Source organism: Trichosurus vulpecula, chromosome 2 (genome assembly GCF_011100635.1).
Source record: "Trichosurus vulpecula isolate mTriVul1 chromosome 2, mTriVul1.pri, whole genome shotgun sequence".
In the NCBI taxonomy this organism is placed as follows: Eukaryota; Metazoa; Chordata; class Mammalia; order Diprotodontia; family Phalangeridae; genus Trichosurus; species Trichosurus vulpecula.
This window is the reverse complement of record NC_050574.1, coordinates 103,703,899-103,726,603: the sequence shown is the minus strand read 5'-3', so window position 1 is coordinate 103,726,603 and position 22,705 is coordinate 103,703,899. Positions and strand designations below refer to the sequence as shown.

The window sequence follows — 22,705 nt, the reverse complement described above, 5'->3', positions numbered from 1 at the left end:
AAATGAATGACCATTGATTAAGTATCCGGGACACTTGAAGAGTTTAACTTACTCCCAGGAAAGGCTTTCAATGACAACTATGTGAAGTTGATAGGACAGGTTTTATCACTATCTCAAGTAATAGAGTACTAATGGAGTCAGGAAGACTCATCTTCATGACTTCAAATGTGGTCTCAGATACTTACCAGCTGTGTGACCCTGGGCAAGTCATTTAAACCTGTTTGCCTCAGTTCCTCATCTGTAAAATGAGCTGGAGAAGGAAATGGCAAACCATTCTAGTATCTGTCGAGAAAACCCCGAATAGGGTCATTGAGGGTCAGACACAACTGAAAAATAACTTAGCAGCCACAATGACAACAAAGACCAATAGTTTAGCCTGGTTAGGAACACAGTCCAGGATTTTATCATGGCATTTTTGAATTAGAAAGGGTGTTTGACAAATTAATTCATTAATTTAAGTACACCTAAGGAGCCATAAAAAATCCTTTACAAAAGCTACTTTGTAAATGAAAAACATATATCTTTCCATTCGGTACATCATTAGAAGTCAATAAATATTTACTGAATAAATGAATTATCTAATCCAATCTCTCATTTCATAGATAATGGATCTGAGATTCAGAGACTTATTTGTCCAAATTAGTTCATCCAGTTAGTGGCAAAACTGGGATTAGGAACTGTATTTCTAAACCGTCTCAGCATTAATTTTGGCCTTACCCAACTAATAGCTGCCAACTGTCTAATGATGGCAATGTGACTCTTGGTCTTACAACACCACAGGGAAGCAAGTGAGACTGAAGTAATATCAGGCTCTTGTTTCTTTTAATTACCAGCCTAACTAACAGAAAAACAAAGAGGTTTTGCTCACCACTGGGAAAGCTCAAAGTTCAGATAGTGAAGAATCAGAGTAAAAACAAACGAAACAACATGTGTATCTAAGCACAAAGGAGATCCTCTGAGTTCTTTTAAATCCCCCCTTAGAGCAGTGCAGCACCTCTTCCTCTCATTTACCTTCACTCACAATAGTGAAACAGGAAAAACAAAACAAAGAAATAGCAGCAAAACCTTGAGGTTTTTTAGCATCTCCTAAAGCCTTAATTAAACAACTGATATGGTTGCCAGCAAAACAGCCCCAGCTGGCTGAAGAGAAAAGCATTGCCTAGTCATATTGAAAATGGAGGCAACAAATATGCAGTGACTAGAACAATGAAATGGATGAAACAACAAGCACAAAGCAATCTAAACTAAATTGCAATATTCTGAAGAAGAATCTGGGCATCAGAGAAGAAAAGTTAGAAAGACGCCTCTCTCCCCAATGCTTTGCTGAGGTTTAGGGACACAAGTGTGGAACATTGCCTATATAAAGTCAGAATTTATTTTGATATGTTGATTGATTGTGCAGGGTTTTTTCCTATTCTTCCTTTTTAATTTTTTTTTTAATTTTCTGTTAAATAAGGCATGGCTCACTGGGAGACAGGAAGGAAGGGATACAGGAAATCCCAGTGACAAAACAGAAAAAAAATAAATAAAATCTATTTAAAAAAAGAAAAGAGAGGCATCAGCAAAGTAGGGTCAAATATTTAAAACAGGAATGGACCTTAAGCCTTTCATTTCACAGATGAGGAAAATTTAGTCTAAGATAGGGTAAGTAACTTGCTCAAAGTCCCCAAAGTAGGAATTGAGATGAGATTTGAAATTAGGTCCTCTAAATTCAATGCCTTTTAGGTTGTTTTAGTTTTTCAAAAATGCCCAGATTAAAATACACACTGTTTCAGCAATCTGGCTAGCAGCTTCTGTGGGGGTGTGAGATCCACCCACAGCCAGAACCCAGAAAGCTGCCAACAGCACAGGTTCTTTTGATCTGCCTCAATAAGGAAAGCAAGGTTAAAGGGGTTGACAAGTTTACTTTAATTCAGCACACAAATAGCATTCACTTAGTTCAGGGGAAAAAGCCAGCACCCCGAACTTCAGAACAAAATACAAACAAATTACAAACATCAACAGACAGACCCAATACAATTAATAGTTACCAACATTTAGGTTCAGCCTGGGAACTCAGAACAAGGGCTGGCCCAGAGTCACCCGCCACCACTGCTGCGGCAAAGAGCTCCAAGGAACAAACAGCCAACCCCTGGTTTTTATATCTTTTTCAGCGTCAGGGGTGAGTCACACATGCGACTCACCCATGTGACCTAGAATCGTCACAGAGAGGCAGCCTTAAACCCACATGTTCTAAAAGCCTCTGCTCTCCCAGACATGTAAACTAGGCCCTCCCTGGAGTTAGCCCCATCTTGGGCCCCACCTTAGTTGCCAATGCACACCCACTAAGGTTCCACACCTAATAGGGGTTTGGGCCTGCGGCTTAGCACCTAGGAAGACTCAATCAAAGACACTGAATTAATCAAAGGAAACAAAGGCTAAACTCTTCAAGGGCACTTGTTGAACTAAGTGCTAAGGAGCCCATTTTGATTACCAACACAACACATACACACACACACACACACACACACACACACACACACACACACATGCACACGCACAAACACTTGCATAAACACAGAATATGTACATGTACACACAAACACATGTGCATGTATACACACATCCACACACTTGTCAAGCACCTGTCTCTGAATCCTCATGGTAATTTAAAAACACTTTTCATGAAAGATGCACCAAGATGGGCAAATTAAAGTAAGGTCTATTTAAATGGAAAATGCTTAGGAATAGTCAGGCTCCTTGGGCTTTGAGGATGAGCTTGTGAGGAAATTCATGGATCACATTGAAAGGGAAAGATACATTTTCTACCTGTTCTTATGGTTAAGTCTTAACACAAAATGGGCAGAGTGCAATGAATCTGGGCTGTAAAGATTATTGTTAGATACGTGATTAAAAACAACAATATTTATAAGTTGAGCAAGCTTCATTGCTGCAACCTCTCTATATTCCCCTGGCACACACATGCCTACACACTCTCTCACACACACACACACACACACATACACACACACATACACACATACACACAATACCACAAGACAGATAACCAAGCAATGACTCAAAGTAACCCTTTTTCTAGAGTTCAGAGACGGACTAGAGTTGATTAGATGCCGCATCTAGCTAAATTCCTCAGCAATCAGGACAAGTGCAAGTAAGTAAATAACCTCCTAGGAAAGAAAATTTAAAAGGTTCAGCCTAAGTCCTATCTCCTTCATAAAACCTCCTACATACTATAAGGCTCATTAATTTGTTTTTCTCTCATTAGAACTATTGAAACATTTCTTGTCTGAACCACCAAATTTAGTAATAAATTACAAACACATATGTATATGTGTGTATCCATGTGTGATAGTTCCAGGGTTTCCCTACTTCCCTGTAATAGGAATTAGTTTTCTCTAAAAGGCAACAAAGTTGTCCCTGAGACCTGACTGATTCAGAATCTTTTAAGCTTCCTGGTTACCTAAGTGTATAAATAGCCACATCCATGTGGATTTGAGGCCTCTCCTACTAGATAGAATTCTCAGAGTCACCTCAATCGTCACACTCTGCGCTGCTAATGAGACACATGAAGATGATGATAGAGTGGGCAATGAGGGATGAGGGTGGAAAGAGAGCCTAAGGGCCATTGTATCTCTTTTTCATATCCTTGCTGTATCAAGGCAAATTAAACCTCCTTTTGTTGACTTGTGAGTGTCCTGTTTTGTCCCAAGATAGAAAATGAACTAAGAGGGTGCTGGTTAGGCACAACCCTCCCACCACACAATGTTTGCTACAGTTTCATGTGTGTTAATATCATCTCCCCAAGTATAGGGCAAGCTAGTAGTTGAAGTCTGGTTCTCTATCTTATTCTTCTGTATCTTTACAACACCTCCAAAGTGGAAACAAAAATAGACATCTACAATATATTTGCTTATCAAAGTGATTCAAGCAACCAAGGGCAGCAGTTATTCTAAGTAGGCATAGGTAAAGGGGAGTGAGCCAGTAGTCAAGGCCATAACACCTCAAAAAAAAGAATACTGTTAAAAAATCAATTATGTTTACCATATCAGTCCTCTTCACCTCTGATGCAGCTCTGCAGTAAATTCTGCCTCTGATATTTACTACCTGAATAACCTTGGACAAGTTATTTAACTTCCCTAGGCCTCAGTTTAATCATTTGTCAAAATACTTTGAGGTAACTTTCAGCTCCAGATCAATGATCCTATGTGATCTATATAAAATCGTGGTTGCCAAAGAACCTCTCCATATTTGATTGGACTGGACTAAGAAAACGATGGCCTGAATATGAAGACACAATATAATTATAATGGTAATTGACAAAAATAGCTCCTAATTTATTGATTCATTTAATCATTTCTTACAAAGTCTCATTCCAAAATACAAATTTAAGTTGAACAAAGATGTAAGAACTGACCAATGGACTACATTTAGAGGAGTGAATGATTCTTCAAAACGAAAATTAAGTAGGAATCCCCAGATAAGAGTATTAGTGATAAATTAAAGATTTACAAAATCTACAGGATAAGATGTATATCTACTCACAGTCCAAAGATATTGATGTTAATCTAATCTAGCTGGGAAAAGAAGTCTAAAAAACCAGATAAGACAACTAAAATATAACATAGCACAAAGGGATGTTTATTTGGGGGCTCTAAATCCTCGCAACAGAAATATAATAAGGCATTTGGCAAAATGTCTACCCCTATCTTCTATAGAGGCATCCTAGTAGACAAGAATATAGACCTAGGGTATGGTAGAACTGAGTTCAAAAGAAATGCCACTGATAGCAGGTCTGTATTCCTCTAGATGCCATCTGGCTCCTCTGAGCCTTAGTTTCAGGGGGATAATGTAGCACCCTAAATCACCAGGTTGTTGTGAGGATCAAATGGAATAATGTATATAAAGTACTCTATAAATCTTAAAACTTCATGGAAATGTGTGTTATTGTCATCATCATTCTCATCTAGGGAATTTCAGAATACCACAAGAAATTGTTAAAGAATAGGAGAGTCTGACACCAGACAACTGAGTATGTCAATGGTTCTCAAAGTGGCTATCTGAGCGGTTCAAACTATTTTCATAATATGACATTATTATACTTTCTGACACAACAAATATTGGTTAAATATAACCCACGTAAACAAAAGATCTTTGAACAGTCCTCAAAAATCATTAAGAGCATAAAAGCAGCCTAAAGCCAAAAAAAGTTTAAGAACCAATATAGTGCAGTAAAATGTAACTGTGAGGTCTTTGCCATATGAAGCTAGCATTAGTATCTTATTGCTAGCAGGACACCTGCTGTGAGTCGTGGTACCTGTGCAGCTTTCAGCTGTGGCTGCTTCGAACCTTAATAACAATACACAACTCCCCTATTCAGACAAGAGGCATTAAAAAATCACTAGGGCTGGGGATGCCCGTTGACAATCCATAACTTGGCTGACCTTATAGATTCTTAGACTTAAAAGGGACTTTAGAGGCCTAATGCTTAGCCAATATACACATTCTCATTCTACATCTTTAGCTAATGGCAATCTAGGTCCTACTTTGTTGTTGTTTAGTCATTTCATTCATGTTTGACTCTTGGTGACCCCATCTGGGGTTTTCTTGGCAAAGATACTGTAGTAGTTCGCCATTTCCTTTTCCAACCCATTTTACAGAAGATAAACCTGAGGCAAAAATTGGATTAAAACAAAGATATTCAAGTCCAGGGCTCAATACCTCTAACAATACCATACTCAGCTTATCAAAATATTACTTGTACTACAATTAAAAAAAAAGAGATCCAGTGATTATATGCATACACAAAGATGTACACATCCAGCCCCCAACCACTCACTCAACTCGGCTAGTGTCTGAGGTCAGGCAGGCAACAATGAAGTTTAATAGATATCTATTTATATAGAGAGCAGTTAAGTGGTGCAGTGGATAGAGTGCTGGGCCTGCAGTCAGAAAGACTCATTGAGTTCAAATGTGGCCTCAGACACTTACTAGCTGTGTGATCCTGGGCAAGTCACTTAGTCCTATTTGACTCAGTTTTTTCATCTGGAAAATAAGCTGGAGAAGGAAATGGCAAATCACTCCAGTATCTTTGCCAAGAAAATCCCAAATGAGGTCATGAAGAGTCCCACACAACTGAAAAACAACTCAGCAACATTTACACATAGCATGTTGCTATGCCCTTTGGGGAACAGGGTTCAGAAGCATTAGACAAGGTCCCCATGTGTTAAGGAGATTACAATGCGAATATGATAGTAACTTTTATTAGTTCATTACAGTACAACTTTTTCTACTTACGTCTGTTCATTAAATATCTTCTATGTTTAAGGCACCAAAATGAGTGCTAGAGATACAGAAATATATGAACAATATCAACCTTGATTTTAAGCGTATTATGTATTGTGAACAAGGGAGAGAGGATTACAGATAAGTATGACACAAGTGAAATAGATATAAAGAGAAATAAGAAATCTGAATAGTAAAGGATGACTTTCACCTGGGATGAAGGGGAGGAGACACAGGTGAGTTCATCAATGACATGGCCCCTGAGATGGGCCTTGATCGATGGAAAGGAATAAATGATCAGAAGTTGGAAGACGAAAGAGGGGGAACCTATTCCAGGTATGGTGGGGTGTTTTGAGAAAAGACACAAGGAATGATGGAAACAAAAGAAAACAGGGAAAAGGAAAAAAAAAAAGTAGAGTTTGTCTGGAATGTAGAATGTACTTAAAATGAAGTAATATGAAATGATGCTAAAAAGGCAGGCTTGGAGGGATTTTGAAGGACTTTCAGGAAGAAAACAAGGATTTACGTGTCTACTATGTCAGGCATTGTGCTAAGCACTTTACAACTATTATCTCATTTTCCTCATAACAATACTGGGAGGTTGGTGCTATCCCCATTTTAGAGTTGAGGACACTGAGGCAGACAGAGGTTAGTGACTTGCTGAGAGTCACAAAGTATTTTGAGTATATATGAGGCAGGATTTGAACTCAACTCTTCCAGATTCTAGGCCCAACTCATCAGGTATACCACCATTTATTAGTGGATAATTTATTTACTACATAAAAGTAGTCAATTGGATAAAAGAGTCAAATGATCAGAGTAGTGTATAAGGGAAATTACTTAGGCAATAATACGAATGATGGACTTGAAAAGAGATTGAGTGGAGGCAGGAAAAATAGTGAAGAGGCTTTCCTGCTAGAAAAGCTAGTACCCTGAATCAGCATGGTTATAGTGAGAGCTGAGAGGACAGGAGGCTTTTAGATATAGTATGGAGGAAGAATTGACAATACTAGATGACTGGCTATGTCCTGAAAGGCAAAGGGAGGGATTAAAGAATTTTTCAAGTTTATAAACCTAGGTAATTCAAAGCCTCATAGTACCATCAACAGAAATAGGAAAGCAAGGGGCGAGAGACAGGTAGGATTGAGGCCTGGGCATTCAGAGGAGATGAGGGATCTCATTTTGCACATTTCTAACTATTTGTGAGTCACCCAGATAGAGAGAGCAACAAGATGCTGGAAATATAAAACAAGGTCTTAGGGGAGTGAGTGGTTGGGGGCTGGATGTGTACATCTTTGTGTATGCATATAATCACTGGATCTCTTTTTTTAATGGTAGTACAAGTAATATTTTGATAAGCTGAGTATGGTATTGTTAGAGGTATTGAGCCCTGGACTTGAATATCTTTGCTTTAATCCAAGTTTTACTTCTTTGTGACTTTAGGCAAGCCATTTAACTTCTTTAAACTTTGGTTTCCTTATCTGCAAAAGTGGGAAAATCCATGATTATCCTTTCTCTTTATGACAGAACCACAGAATCAAGAGCTGAAAGGAACGTTAAATGTCACCTAGTCCAAACTCCCTCAATTTATGGGTGAGGAAACTGAAGTAATAACAAGCGATAACTGGAGGAGCTCTTTCCACTGTTCCATCAGTGCCTGCAAGAACTTGGCCTGGCCATGAGTTTTACAGTGAATGGTCTTTCTGTAAATTCACTTTTCATTTTGACTGTCCCAAATAGAAGCTTATTCTGTGTGACTCTGGAAGGGTCACTGAAACCATTCTCAGCCTCAGTTTCCTTTTCTATAAAATGGTGTTAATAGAACTTAAGTTGTTATGAGGATCAAACAAGATAATATGCAAGACACTTGGCAAAACTTTAAGCACTAGAAAAATGCAAGTTATTATTGTTATCATTATTATTATTAGTGATCAGCTGGAATGCTCTCTCACTTTTGAGAGGCTTCATTATGATTCTTACAGCGAGTGAGAGTCCCCCTTCCTGCACTGCTTCGTTGAGCTGGGCTGGCACAACCAGATGCCACGAATGGCTTCAGGGTACTGGCAAGTGAAATGATCCCCAAACCAGGTCTTTAAACTTCAGGTACATTGAAACTGTATGTATGAGAACGGGACTATTGCCCTTTCTCTCAAAGCTCATTAGAAGCCTAAATCCATCACAGTTGGTGATAGGTAACTGGCTCAAGGGATGAGCAGCATGTTCAAGGTCTCTCTGCTCCAATTCTCCATGCCAGCCATGGAAGGAGCGTACAGGTTCTCTCCTGAATATACAATTCTCCTTTCCTCCCCATTATACTTCTCTTTCTGCCCCTCATCACACTGGTTCGCATTCTGACATTCTTCACAGAGTACTGTCAGTGATTACATACTGATGAGAATGAATGTGGCTGCATTCTGCAAAGGGGTCAAATGCAAGCTCGGGGCTGGAAGAATATGATTAATGGACATAATTATTCTTCTTTTTGGAATAATATTCCCTAGCTCTGCTGCAATGACCAATCACTTTATTTAGTATTTCATATTAAAAAACAGCTGGTACTTGGGAAACTTGTCATCTATGTTCCTGTTAAGACTTCTTCCCCCTGGAAAAAAGAAATCAGCCTCTTTATATAAGTTCTTATTTTTAGTCCTTGGTACCAACACTGGCAGGGTGCTTAGCATGGCAAGACATATTAAAGTGACACAGTAGTGGGAGGGAGCCTTGGCCAATTTTGACATGGAGCCTAAATCATGGATAGTGGCAGCACTAATCCAAAAGGCAAACAGACTGAAATAGACAGTCTAGCAAATATCTGATTTAAATTTAAAATTATGGGACTAGTTTTTATTCTGTTATTCTTACTCTATGATATTATTATAAGACAGCTAAGGCTTTTCATCAAAATTGTGACTAATGCAGGCTGTACTTCTAAGATGACAAAACAAAAGTTATCAGTGAAAAAATTCACTCAAAAAAGGTATTTGGTGTTGGGAAATAAATAAAAAACATTCCAGTTCTCTGCACTTTTGACATTTCAACAGGTTGTGCTATATCACAAAGATACATAGTCAATGATTCATCTTCTACCCCATTGTTTAGAAAGGAAATGTTCAAAACCATAGACAATGCCAAAGTAATTTCCAACTCAATGTAGAATGCCACTGGATGCATGTACAGATAGATATTTGCTCTCTCCCCTTTTTGTCAGTGACTTTGATTTTGCTGTTGTTGTAACTCAATTGACAGTTTAAAAACCAAATGGGTTGTGGAGGAAAGGTAGCCACAGATAATCTATAATATAATGAGATTAGTGGCAGATAATCAAGACTTTCATGGCAGAAATGTTCTATAAAGCCATGCCAAGGACATCCTAGAAATGAGCTGAAGCTCCTTTGCCTCATATTTAAGGCCCTCCACAATATAGCACCATCCTACCTTAATTATCTTGTATTACTCTCTTCTATACTCTGATTTTTTAAGGGCCCTGATATTTAATTTGCCTGGACCTAGTGACTTGAATGTATCAGGGTCAATGATGCTCTCTACCTCTCTATTGCTAATTTTGTTCCTTTTTGCTCCAAAAATCCTTTTCCTTGGGATAGAAAACAAGTAAAATGAGAGTTGATCAGCCCTATCCAGTCTGTCTTCTTTTATCAACATCTCACTACTCCATGTAGCTAGGGGATACAATAAATAGAGTGCTGAGGCTAGAGTCAGGAAGACCTCAATTCAAATGTGACCTCAGACACTTACTAGCTGTGTGACTCTGGGCAAGTCGTTTAACTCTGTTTGCTTCAGTTTCCTCAAATGTAAAATGGGGAAAAACTAATATAATAACATACCTCATAGGGTTTATGTGGATTAAATGAAATAAGACTTTAAAAGCATTTAGCACAATGCTTGGCATGTAGTAGGTACCTGTAATAGATGTGGTAGGTATATAAATGGTTATTTCCTTCCCCACCAATACAATGATTTTTATCATTTCTTTGATTCTTATCTTTCCCCCAATATAATAAAACAACAACAATAAACACCCCTCTGTTGTTGGTTTTTTTCATCAGTTCATTGTGAGCTCAGGACTCCCAATGAATGGTGTTATAGGACACAATACCAAGCTTTTGTATTTATCTTCCAATACCTGCCTTTGCTTCCACCTGCTATGCACTACTTTTTTTGGAGGGGGGAAGGCAGGGCAATTGGGGTTAAGTGACTTGCCTGAGGTCAAACAGCTAGGAAGTATGTCAAGTGTCCGAGGCTGGATTTGAACTCAGGTATTCCTGACTGCAGGGTTGGTGCTCTACTCACTGCACCACCTAGCTGCCCCTATGCTACAATCACTTCTGTATGAATCTCTTTTGTTCTTTTTTGTCCTCTTTTCTGTCCTCTGTCCTCATCAGAATTACTTCTCTTTGCATCATCAGAGTTTTCTATTCTTCCTGGCCTGCCTTTCTCTATAGAATTTTAGTATGAGATTCTTCCTAGCTTCTCTCCAAACTCTTTGATAACTGCTCTCTAAATTTTGGGGGTGCTTATCAGGATATGCTTGATTTTCTTTACTTCCATAATAAACTCTAAGATGAAACAGTTAATTCTCCAGCCTTCCCACAAATCCTATCATTCCCAACCCTCTGTCCTCAGCAAACAACTCATTCTTGAAGGTAAAATTCATGTCCAATAGTTTTTTTCATCAGATCCTCCATCTTTCAAAGGATTAAAATTTTCATTACTTGCATTATTACATATTACTTCCCAAGTAAGGGGAGTCAAGAAATCATCAGCTGTTCTATTTTTAGCATAGAGAGACCTACCTTAGATGTCTGCATCATTGAAGTCCTCATCAATACTCCATATTTCTTCTGTTCTGGGCTTGTGATCTGTTTCTAGGATTCCTCATCTATTGTTGTTGATTTTCTGTGTGTGTGTATGTGTGTGTGAGTGTGTGTGTATCTCACCTTACTTGATCCTCACAACAAAACTGGGAGGTAACTAGTATCAGTATTCACATTTTACAGATAAGGAAACTGAGGCTAAATGATATGCTCATGAAGATTCAGACGTGACTCAGCATGACTGAACAACAAACTTACTTTCTATATTAGCTATCTGATCTAAATAATCAGTTTCTCCATTAGTTTCAGTTTAGAGTCCTTTTGATTTGATTTGTAAGACTCCAGGTAAAACTATTTTTGCCAAGCCTTGTTAGGTGCCCTCTACTCTTACTCAGGAAACTTATTATTCCTATGTTTTAAATGATCTTTCAGAAATCTAAATCTTTTTTAAACTACATCTTCTTAAATACCATGCATACCACCACTATATCTTCTTAACCAAGTACATCTTCATTATATTCCATTTCCCAGATCTGCGTTTTTCTACTCAAGTCCTTGCCTTTGACCTGCACTGGCGATAAAAGCACCAACTCTGCTCCTACGGTCTTTATTTTCTTCTGTAAGATAACATGACTCTTAGTAATAAAGGGGCTTTTGTACATACGTGAATCACTAGAAGCAGATTTGGCAAGTATTGGGATATATTGTATGCTAAAGATCAACCCTGCACAACCTTATTTCCCCAAGACTTCTGGGAAATAAGCAGCCAAAGTCTGTTCTATAAAGTGAATAATTATTATGGCATATTCAACAATTACTATGAGATACCACCACCATAGATGAAACTGGTTAAATAATAAGAAAGCTAGGCGATGCAATGGATAGAGTGCCAAGCCTGGAGCCAGGAAGACCTGAGTTCTAATCTGGCCTCAGATACCTAATAGCTGTGTGACACTTAACTGTGTTTTCTGCCTCAGTTTCTTCATCTGCAAAAATGAGCTGGAGAAGGAAATGACAAACCAAATCAGTATCTTTATTAAGAAAATCCCAAATAGGGTCACAAAGAGTTGGACTCGACTGAAATGACCAAACAACAATAAACAATAAGAAAGAGAATTACTCATTTTGCCAAAGTTACCGTAAAAGTCAGAACTAGAGTCACAGAATATCAGAATACCCAGGTTCCAAGAGACCTCAAAGTTCCTCTAATATAACCCTTTACTGAAACATGAATCCTCCTTTGCAAGATTCTTTATAACTGGTCAAGTTATTCCTTCCCAAGCTATTCCTTATTACTTCCCAAGTTAGCCCATTGCATTTTTATACAGCACTGTTTTTCACAAAGCCCTTTTTTACATTGAGCTGAAATCAGCATCCCTATAAGTAACATAGAATCCTACCCTCTAGAGCCACAAAGAATAAGTCAAATTCCTCTTCTATGTTACAGCTACTGGAAAACAGTCATACCCCCTTCCCCACTGTGTTAATCAGGATTATAGTGTCAAGGAATAATGACAAAACCTCAAATTCAGTTGAATTTAAGGTTTTCAAAGCTTATCTTCATAAAAATCCTGGGAGATAGGTGCTTATCATTAACTCCATTTTACAAATGAGGACGCTGAGGCAGACAGATTTAGTGCCTGGGGTCAGGCAGTTAGTAAGATTCTGAGGCAGAATTTGTGCTCAGGTGTTCCTGACTTCGGGTCAACATTCCATTGTGCCACCTAGCTGTGGATTTAAAATTATCTTATAGAACAATATGGGGTTTTTTTGTTATTGACCAGGTGAGGATTTTGATATTTTAGATAGCATTTTTTTAATGGTCATGATCAGTTCAGTTTATTTTTCACTTGGGAAGATCTAATTTGTTCAAGTTTTGTTCCAGCTATTTACCAGGTTTGTGATGATAAACATATCATTGAACTTCACTGGACCTCTTTCTTGGCTGTAAAATGGAAGAATTGTACAGATATCTGTAAGGGTCACTTTTAGCTAGGTGGTACAGTGGACAGAGCACTAGGACTGGAAGTAGAAAGACCTGAGTTCAAAAACAGCCTCAGAAACTGACAAGCTATTTGACTCTGTGCAAATCACTTTATCTCCATCTGCCTCAGTCTTCTCAACTGTAAATGGGGATAGCAATAACACCTGCTGCTCAGGGTTGTCGTAAGCACATATTGAGATATTTGTAGAACATGTTACAAATCTTAAAGGGCCATTTAAATGCTAATTATCTAGCTGTGATTCTATGACTGTCACAAAAAGAAGGGCGAAGGGGGAAGCATATAATCTGAGTCCCAGAGATCATTGCCATTGGATTCTCTCCTTATTGATGGAGATCAGATACCCTTCACCTTTCTGAGAGGTGGGGAAGAGTGGGAGAGAGCAGAAAAGGTTCTTTAAGTCTCTTCAGGTTTCTTGAGTCTCTTTGGGTTCTGCAGTCATTTGGGGCACTTCTGGCTTCCCGTTTCAAGAGCAAAAAGATGGAAGATGTCAACCCCACTTCATGTTGCTGAAGGAAAAGGTTCTGGGAAGAAGCTGACTCGAAGGAGCTAGCAGTCTCTATTGTGTCCCTGTTTCCAACTTCCTATACTACAGATTTCAGGGAATTTTCCCCTGGGTAAAGTCTGGTATCTTGGTTGACCTAAGTTAGTTTGCTCCTAATGGGACAGCTCCTTCACTTTGTATTGTATACTATATATTCTCCTATGTATACTTTCTCTGATTTCTTTTTTGGTATGATTTAGATAAATGAGGGCTTTTTGCCACTTATCATGTGTGTTTCTTTTGGGAATTATATTTGGTGGGAAGACAGTCAAGCCCAAAACACAAAGTCTGGACATTCCTCCTCCCATTAAGAGACAGAAATTAGCTTGAACCTGAAAAATCACATCCCCCTAACAATAGTTGAGGGAGCAGCCTGGTACTCCCTTTCTCTCAGGAGAGCAAAATGAACAAGTTTCTGGCTGCAACTTCCTGATTCCCTTCCTCAAAGGAATTAAAAACTCCATTGGAGAAGGGTGCAAGGAGAAGAAGCTAGAAATATTTATTCTGCCTCCTTTTGAGTCACATAATGACACCCCATGTTACATATGGGGAACAGATCTTGCTATATTTATTTCAATTCATTTTCTCTGGACACTAGAATGCACCATCTTTTCAGCTGCTCTAAAGGCTGACCTGCAGTTCTTCTCATTTAAAGATTCTTTTTCAGTGAAAATATTCAGACAGCAATGGTATAATCTGACATGTGTGTTTCACTTCACTCTTTGTCCTTGTCTGGTTCAAAGACATGAAACTATACCCATAACTGCCTGCAGGAAGTTAGCTGTACCCAGATATAGATCTATCTCCAGATGGCCTGTGGCTATTAGGAACTATATGATTTTATAATGAGGCAGATAAAGGTACCTAGAGTCCATTAAAACTTTATTAATCTAACCCCTTAAACTGGGGTCCCTAAGTTTCATCGGACTACCAAAAGGGTTGATGACACAAAAAAGGTGATGAACTCCCAAGTTATGATAAGCATGACCCAGGTACTTTGGAAAGAAACCATCATGACTATGTCAGATAAGGCAAAACACAGGGATTTGTGGAATTCTTTTAAAGTCAGGGGCTACCATCATGGAGATTCATCAGTTACCCCAATTCTGCTCCTCCTGTGATAAGTGGTCCTCATCTAACCATCCCAAATCATCCAGTTTGAATGTCTTCCTTTCTCTAGGCTACATATCCCCAATCCTCCAAATGATTATTGTGTGTCTCTTCATTATCCTGTCATTAGATTGAAGAGGAAAAAAGTCCTGTTGTAATCATAGACTGAAAACATACTATAATTAACTTACGGTGTTTGGAAATGACCAGTCTTTGCAGGTTTACTAGCTTACAGAGAGAGGCTACATCACTACTGGAAAAAAAATCATTTTTAAATATAAAGGAGTTCTATTGTGCCACATAGCTGATTAGTCCTGGAAACAATCAGAAAAGAAGTGACTCTCTCTGAACAAAGGGGTCAAAACTGCCGTAGTCTCTGATAAAGAGATGTGGACAACACTTGTTTCTGCAAATAGACACTATAGCCACCAAGACAGTGTGGAATTAGATGAGGGTTACTTATCCCTCTTTATAGGCAAAGGCACGATAATCCATGTGTATCATCTTATCCACATATTTATTATTAATGTATTGTACCTCTAGTTAATAAACCTCACAAGAGCACAGAGCACCTCCTGTTTATCTTGCATAGCCCTCATCATCTAAAGAGGTCATATGTCCATAGTAAGGACTCAATTAGTGGTGGGTGGGTTTACAATGTAGTGGATGAATAGTAGATGAATAAACATGAGGAATCAGCAATAGCCAACAGGGTATAGTGGAACGAGTACTGATTCTCAAGTCTGAGGACCTGAGTTTAAATCCTTCCTCTGATAAGTACTGCTTTGTGACCTTGGGCAGGTCACAAGCTCTCTGGGGCTAAATTTCCTCATCTATAAAATGAGGCAGTTGGACAGGATGACCTCTGATGTGTCTTTCAGCATTACATCTATGATTCTGTGTGTAGATGGTATTGAAGAGGAGAAAGAAAAGTGTGGCATTGTAGTCATGGCTAAAGGTCAAAAGTAGGATGATCTACAGGGAAGAAGAGTAAATTCACAAATCATGGTTATGATTATATTAATATTATGAAGGTTCATTATATATCCTTTGGAAAGGAGGTAAGTAAAACATATTTAAATATTTGAAATCTTGATTTTTACTCCAAGAAGATAATCAGCGAATACTTTCATGTACTAACAATTAAAGTGGAAAATTAAAATGTACCCTAAATTACCATGACCAAGAAAAAGAGAGAAGAGAGCAAGACAGAGTAAGAGACAGAGGAAGAGATGGATACTGCTATAATTTATCAATCTGATCATGGTTATTCCCCATTTCATGGAATCAAACTATTACTTGGTTGATGACAATAAATCAATAAGCAAATATTTCTTAATCCCCTATTGCGGGGTACTAAGACATTAAATATATGACACTTAATGCTTTACATAAACTATCTCATATGAGCCTCAAAACATCCTTTCAAGGTAAATAGAGCAAGTATCATTCCTCTCCTTTTACATATGAGGAAACTGAGGCTCAGAAATATGTAAGCTGGTACAGATTATAGTCAAACAGTCTGCTACAACATTTTTATGATTTTAAGGAATTTGCTGTAGAAACAAAACACTAAACTGAAAGTGGGAAGGAAAGATAAATTTCTCTTCTCCCTCTCTTATTATAATGCACTTTAAATAGGGCACTAGAACCTGCTTGTCTAAGTTACTTCTGATTGTCCACTCCTGAATCCCTAATAAGGCCATTAAATTCATTTTTAGCATGTGCTTGTTTCCAGGGGCAGCTTGTTAAAATCCAAATGAATCCATCAGCATGAATGAGAGAAACCCACAAGACAAGAGCGGGGATTAGCCTGACAAAATATCTGCCTGCGTCAACACAATGTGTCAAAGAAAATGAGGCTCCAGGAGACACTGATCCAGACAGCTTATCGTTTGTACTCTCCCAACAACTCCCTAGTGACAAAAAGGCTACACTCACAAGTTCGACTTCTTTCCTTTTGACATGGTTGTGAAGAGCTCAAAACCTATTTTATGGAGTTCATCTGAAAACTCAGCCTGGAGGATTTATCCTAAAAGTATTTATGGGGTGAGGAGGTTTATGATTGCCTTTTCAGACATCTTAAGCAAAAATAAAATACCTTTCCTACTTTCTTAGGAAGGTCTCTTCAGGCTTCTCCCCACCCCCACCCCCAGGTTAATCCCTAGAGAATTATATTACTTACTTGGGATAGTTCCTTGGCTGGATGAAGGGCAGAATCTCTGAATCTTGTCCAGATGGAGGGAGCAACAAATCTCGAAATCTTTCTGCCAAAAAAAAATATTGAATTGTAGAGAGATAGAGGGGATTTCAAGTCGTGGCAATAATTAAAAAATAGAATTATTTTCCTAAAGTGGTGTTTTTAATGGAATAGAGGGAGATGTTATGTAGGATCACTCACCACATCACTCCACAGATCATTTACTAGATAGCAAAGTAGACTTGGCATTGGAAAAAGCTGAATTGAAATTCTGCATCAGACAGTAGCTGTGAGATGCTAAATAAGTCATTTAATTTCTCTAAGTTTCAGTTTCCTCATCTGTAAAATGGGAATAATAAAAATACCACCGACCTCACAGGATTATTGTAAAAATCACACTAGGTTTGCGTGTATGCATGTATGTATGTAAAGTTTTTTGTAAATTTCAAAATATTATATACATGTTGGCTTATTTTTATTTTACTAGACCTCTATTTTTATATCACAGACCCTCTTCACTATTTTTTACTTCAGCAATATCACTAAAAATTCACTTCCACCTTCTATTTTTAATAATTATTTATTATGTTGAAGAATAATGAAGGACCACAGAAATTCCAAGTTGGAGGGAACCTCAAAGATCATAAGGACCAATCCATATCTGAACAAAAATCCTTTCGACATCCTACTCAGAAAATTGACATACAATTTTTACTGAAGACCTTCAAAGAAGGGAAACTAACAACTTTTTGAGGAAGCCTATTCCAGCATTAAATAGTTCTATTTGAAATGAAGTTTTTTTTCTTTTTCTTTTCTATTCTTTTTTCTTTGTAGACATCAACTCTCAATTTGCCTCTTTACAGCTGTCATCCACCAGTCATCTCTAAGCCTGCCACTAGGGCCAAAGCAGAACAAATTTAATTCCTTTTCCCCATTTTAATTGAGATCCAAAATATCTCAACATAATCTGAATTTAATAAGATAAAATTCAATAGAGATCAATGTAAAGTTTTGTACTTGGGTTCAAAAAGCTAATTTCACAAGTACAAGAGGAGGGGCAGCATGATTAGACAGCAGTTTGTAAGGAAATCCTCTGGTTGCTTTAGAATACTACAAGATCAACCTCAAAAAAAAGTATAATTTGTCAGCCAAAATAGCTAAAGAAAAATTGGGCTACAATAAGAGGCCTATAGTTTTTTATAGATAAAGAGGGGACGATGCCACTGTACACTGTGCTGACCAGACCACATCTGAAACAATCTGTTCAAATTATGGGAACATCAATAAATTAGTGAGTGTCAGGAGGAGGGCAACTAAGATAGCAAAGGGCCTTGATTCCATGGCATTTGATAAGTCAATCCAAGGGACCGGGGGCATAAAGCTAGAGAAGAGAAAACTAAGGGTGTCATTGAAGTTCTCATCACATATTTGAAAGGCTGTCTTGCAGAAGATGAAAATGACATGATCGTAATGGATTATTACTGTGCTGTAAGAAATGATAAGCTCAATGATCTTAGAAAAAACATAGAAAGACTTGCATGAAATAATGAAGAGTGAAATGAGAAGAACCAAGAGAACATTGTATACAGTAACAAAAATATTGTTTTAAGAACAATTTTGAGTGACTCCTTCTGACTATTAGAATATCCAAATTAACTATAAAGGGCATTTGAAGGAAGATGCCATCTGCATCTAGAGAAAGAATGAATAAATAGAAGTATATAAAGGATAATTTTACATACATATGTATATATGTGTGTGTATACACACACACATACTTGCATATTTGTGTCTAATGGGAGTCACCTCTAGGGTGGGAGGAGGGGGAAAGAGGGAAGGAAAAAAAGAAAGTTACATAATAACTTTATATATTTAAAAGAAATAGCAAGTTATACATAACAGATTTGCAAATTGAGGCTTAATATCAGGGGGAAATGTCCTAACCATTATGGTTATCACAAAGCAGATTGAGCTGCCAAAGGAGGCAGGGGCTTCTCCCCTACTGGAAGCCTTCAAGCAGAGTCTGAATGGCCACTTCTCTGATATGCTATAGTATGGATTCCTACATGCTTATAGATTGGGCATGACTTTGGAGATCACTTCCAACTGCAGGATTCTGTGAGCTTACATATATTGACTTACTCCTATCTGTGCATCTCAGCACACATTCATATATATATATATATATATATATATATATATATATATATATATATATATATATATATATATATATATATATATATATATATATATATATATATATATACACATATATATATATACACATATATATACACACATACACACACATATATATACATATATACACATATATATACATATATATACATATACATATATACACATAATCTATACACACACATAAATGTACATATACACATATTCATATGTATGTGTATATACACACATATCTATGCAGCATCTATATACATAGCTGTATATATGCATACGTATATACATATATGTATATATACATATATACATATGCACATGCATTTATGTATATGTTTAAAGGAGAAGTCATCCTCTGATAACTCATCATGGCATAGAGTTGAGCTAAGTTCTCAAAGGCTACACTACCAGAAAACAGTATTTGGCAGATTCTGATTCTATAGTCTAAGTCAGTCATCTTCATTAATTCCAGAGATGCATCTCACCTATAGCCCCATCACTGAGTGATGATTTTTTTTTCTACAGTGGCAAAACATGAAACAATGAAAAATGACCCTAAGTCTTCCGTGGCCTCTTTCTGCTTTTGTAATGATGGCGGCAGAATGACAAGAAGGGAAATGTAAGGTGCTAAGAATAATACAGATTTTACCTTATCAAATAATTTAATTCTGACTCGTCAAATTGTTCTTCCTTTCAGTATGATAGGCTTGCCAAATTGTCAACAGGTGCACATATACCTCGAGCATTGGGGTCATGTCAATACTGACATTCTTGCTATGAATCAAATTATAAGAAATGAATAATGTAGCTTCATAGAAGGATGGATTACAAGTATCGAGACAAAGCAACAAAACCAATGCATTGGGTTTTATCATGTGTCCAAAGAGTAAAAAGCAATGTTATTTAATGAGATATCTGGTTATCACATATTGCAATACAAATGATAAGTATTTGCAAAAAAAAACCATGAAAAATAATTGCATCTTATGCAACAATGTTCACTGAAGAGGCCAAAGGGGTAGAGGAATTCTATGAAGAACTTGATAGATTCCTATTAAAAGACCATACTCTGATACTTGCTGTCTTATTAACAGCTAATAATAATAGAACATTAAAGTTTGCAAATCACTTTACAAATATCTTATGCCATCTTCACAACAACCTGGTGAGGTAGGCACTATTATTATTTCCTATTTTGCATGAAGAAACCTAGGCAAACAAAGGTTAAGTGACTCACCCAGAGTCAAATGGCTAGTAAGCATATGAGAATATGGCAGGTATGACAGATAACAGGTGGAAAATGGTGGTGAGAATGGTGATATGCAAAAGAATTGTTCAAAAAAAAAGATATGAAAAAGGTCAAAACTTATAGAATATACAAAAATCTCATCCACCTACAAATATATGTATATTATACATATATATTTTTTTCTTCAAAAATAGAACTGGTAGATGCTGAGCAAAGAATAAAATTGAATTTTTAATAGATAATTTTTATTGCTGTAGGATTTACCCCTGAATCAGTATACAGATCAAAACTCATTATAGCTAATATCAGCATTTGTAAAAACCAAAAAGAAAGAATAACAATGAGGAGAAATTATGTCTGATTAAAATAATGCAACCCTAAACTATATAAATGAAATAAAATGAGAAATGAACAAGTAAAGTTGTCCATAATAATTGTATCCATGAATTTAAATAAGAGTAAGTAATTGTGGGAGCCAAGATGGTTGAGTAAAGTCAGGGACATGCATGAGCTCTCCCAAATTCCCTTCCAAACAACTTTTAAAATAATGCCTCAAAATGAATTCTGGAGTGGTAGAAGCAACAAAAGGTTGGAATGAAATAATTTTCCAGCCCAAGACAACTGAGAAGGCTGGCAGGAAAATCTGTCTCACTAGGATGAGAGTGGAGCAGTCAGATGCAGGCCAAACCACAGCAAGCCACCAACAGGCCTTGGAAGCAACTGAATTGGTGGTGGCAGTGGCTTCTGGAGCTCTCACTCCACAGATGGGGAGTCAGACAAATGGTCAGAAAGGGATTACAGGGGACCGTTTGCTGGCCCTAGGTACAAGACTCTATTGAATTGCCCATACATGGTTCAGGATCACAGTCCCAGGGTGAGGAGGAGCACTAGCAGGAGCAGGGACACTGACAATAAACATCAGACATATCATAAAACAGAGACACTTTTGCCAAATGTTTTCTTTACTGTAATGGAAGAGATATAGTGAAGTGTCCAGATCAAAGAAGATATCATGTGGATGATGATATATTTTAGGTGCTCCAATTTGTAGATGACATGGTGCTGATTATATGAAGCCCCTAGATATTGCAGATCGTCCTGGAAGAGACCTATAATCACTCAAAGAAATCTGGGCTGGCCAACCATACAGGAAAGACAAAGTGGATGAACAACGTCTATTGCCCAGATTTCAACATGCCATGCATTCGAATGGAAACCATATAGAGCATGTCCAAACATTTGCATAACTGGAACAGACAGTATAAACAGACAATATGTTCGGCCCAAAGTTAAAAAGGAAAACTAATTGAATTGTTTTAGAGAAATTGCCTGTTTCCCATGCAATCAAAGACAAATCTTTTCAATACGAAATATTTTCTCAACGTTTTTATATGGCAACAAAATATTGAATAGCACTGCCTCCCAAAAAATCAGACAAAGGGCAACTGAGAGCTGCAATGTAGGTATGAACATTGTTGTTTGTCCTTCATTCTAGAAGAGGACTGTGACATCAGGAAGGTGATTCCATGACTTGCAAGTGAATTGGATTTAAGTAAGAGGGCTATGCAAAGTCACCAGCCTCACTCTCTCCTCTGGAGCCATCTGGGTCCAGTGGCAAGACATATATCAGGATGACTGGAGATGGGCCCAGGTATGAACATATAATGCACAGAATATGTATAATATAATATCTAATCAATGAAGAACTCTGATGAAGAATAGGAGTAAAAGAAGTTATCAACAAATTTGTGAGCTGATGAAACATGGTTAGACTGATACAATTTCAGTCCCCAATTTTCATCCCCTTTGAAGCAAACTTTTTTTATTTCCTTATTCTCTATCTTCTCTGCATTCCTTCCTCCTTAGTAAGGCAATTTAGAAAATACCTTCATTTTGCCAGCTTTTTAGATGACAGAGCATTCTCCCACTGATGTCATAATGGCTCTTTGTCTAAAATGATATAGGAAGTTGAACGCTGAGCATCTCTAGGACTTTTACAGGGGTATGGCTCCCCCCCCACCATTCATGTGCTGCCCACTGGAGACTGCACACTGTGACTGTCCCTACTTGAGCAACTATTTTTCTCCTTCCCATGGATCCAGCAATAAACTTTGTAAGAGCTATCTCTATGAGGGATGACACTTTTCATAACTCCCCCAAACTACAGAACTGTATGAAAGGGAGAGAAATTGATTTGTTTCCATGGCAAATGTAACAGATTACAAGTGGATTGCCAGAGTGTTTCAATGATACCCTCACAATTTCAGGAAAAAGAAAGGGAGGTCTCCA

The 22,705-nt window shown here is 37.6% G+C and overlaps 1 protein-coding gene across 2 annotated transcripts in view; it reads right to left on the bottom strand.

Annotated features, from left to right (window-relative positions):
* NOX4 (NADPH oxidase 4) overlaps nucleotides 1-22,705 on the bottom strand; it is a 246,095-nt gene that overhangs the window by 47,075 nt on the left and 176,315 nt on the right. For both annotated transcript variants that reach the window (XM_036745642.1, XM_036745643.1), the window contains exon 13: nucleotides 16,957-17,038. In XM_036745642.1, the coding sequence (XP_036601537.1) occupies nucleotides 16,957-17,038 (82 nt within the window). The remainder of the gene's footprint in view (nucleotides 1-16,956; nucleotides 17,039-22,705) is intronic.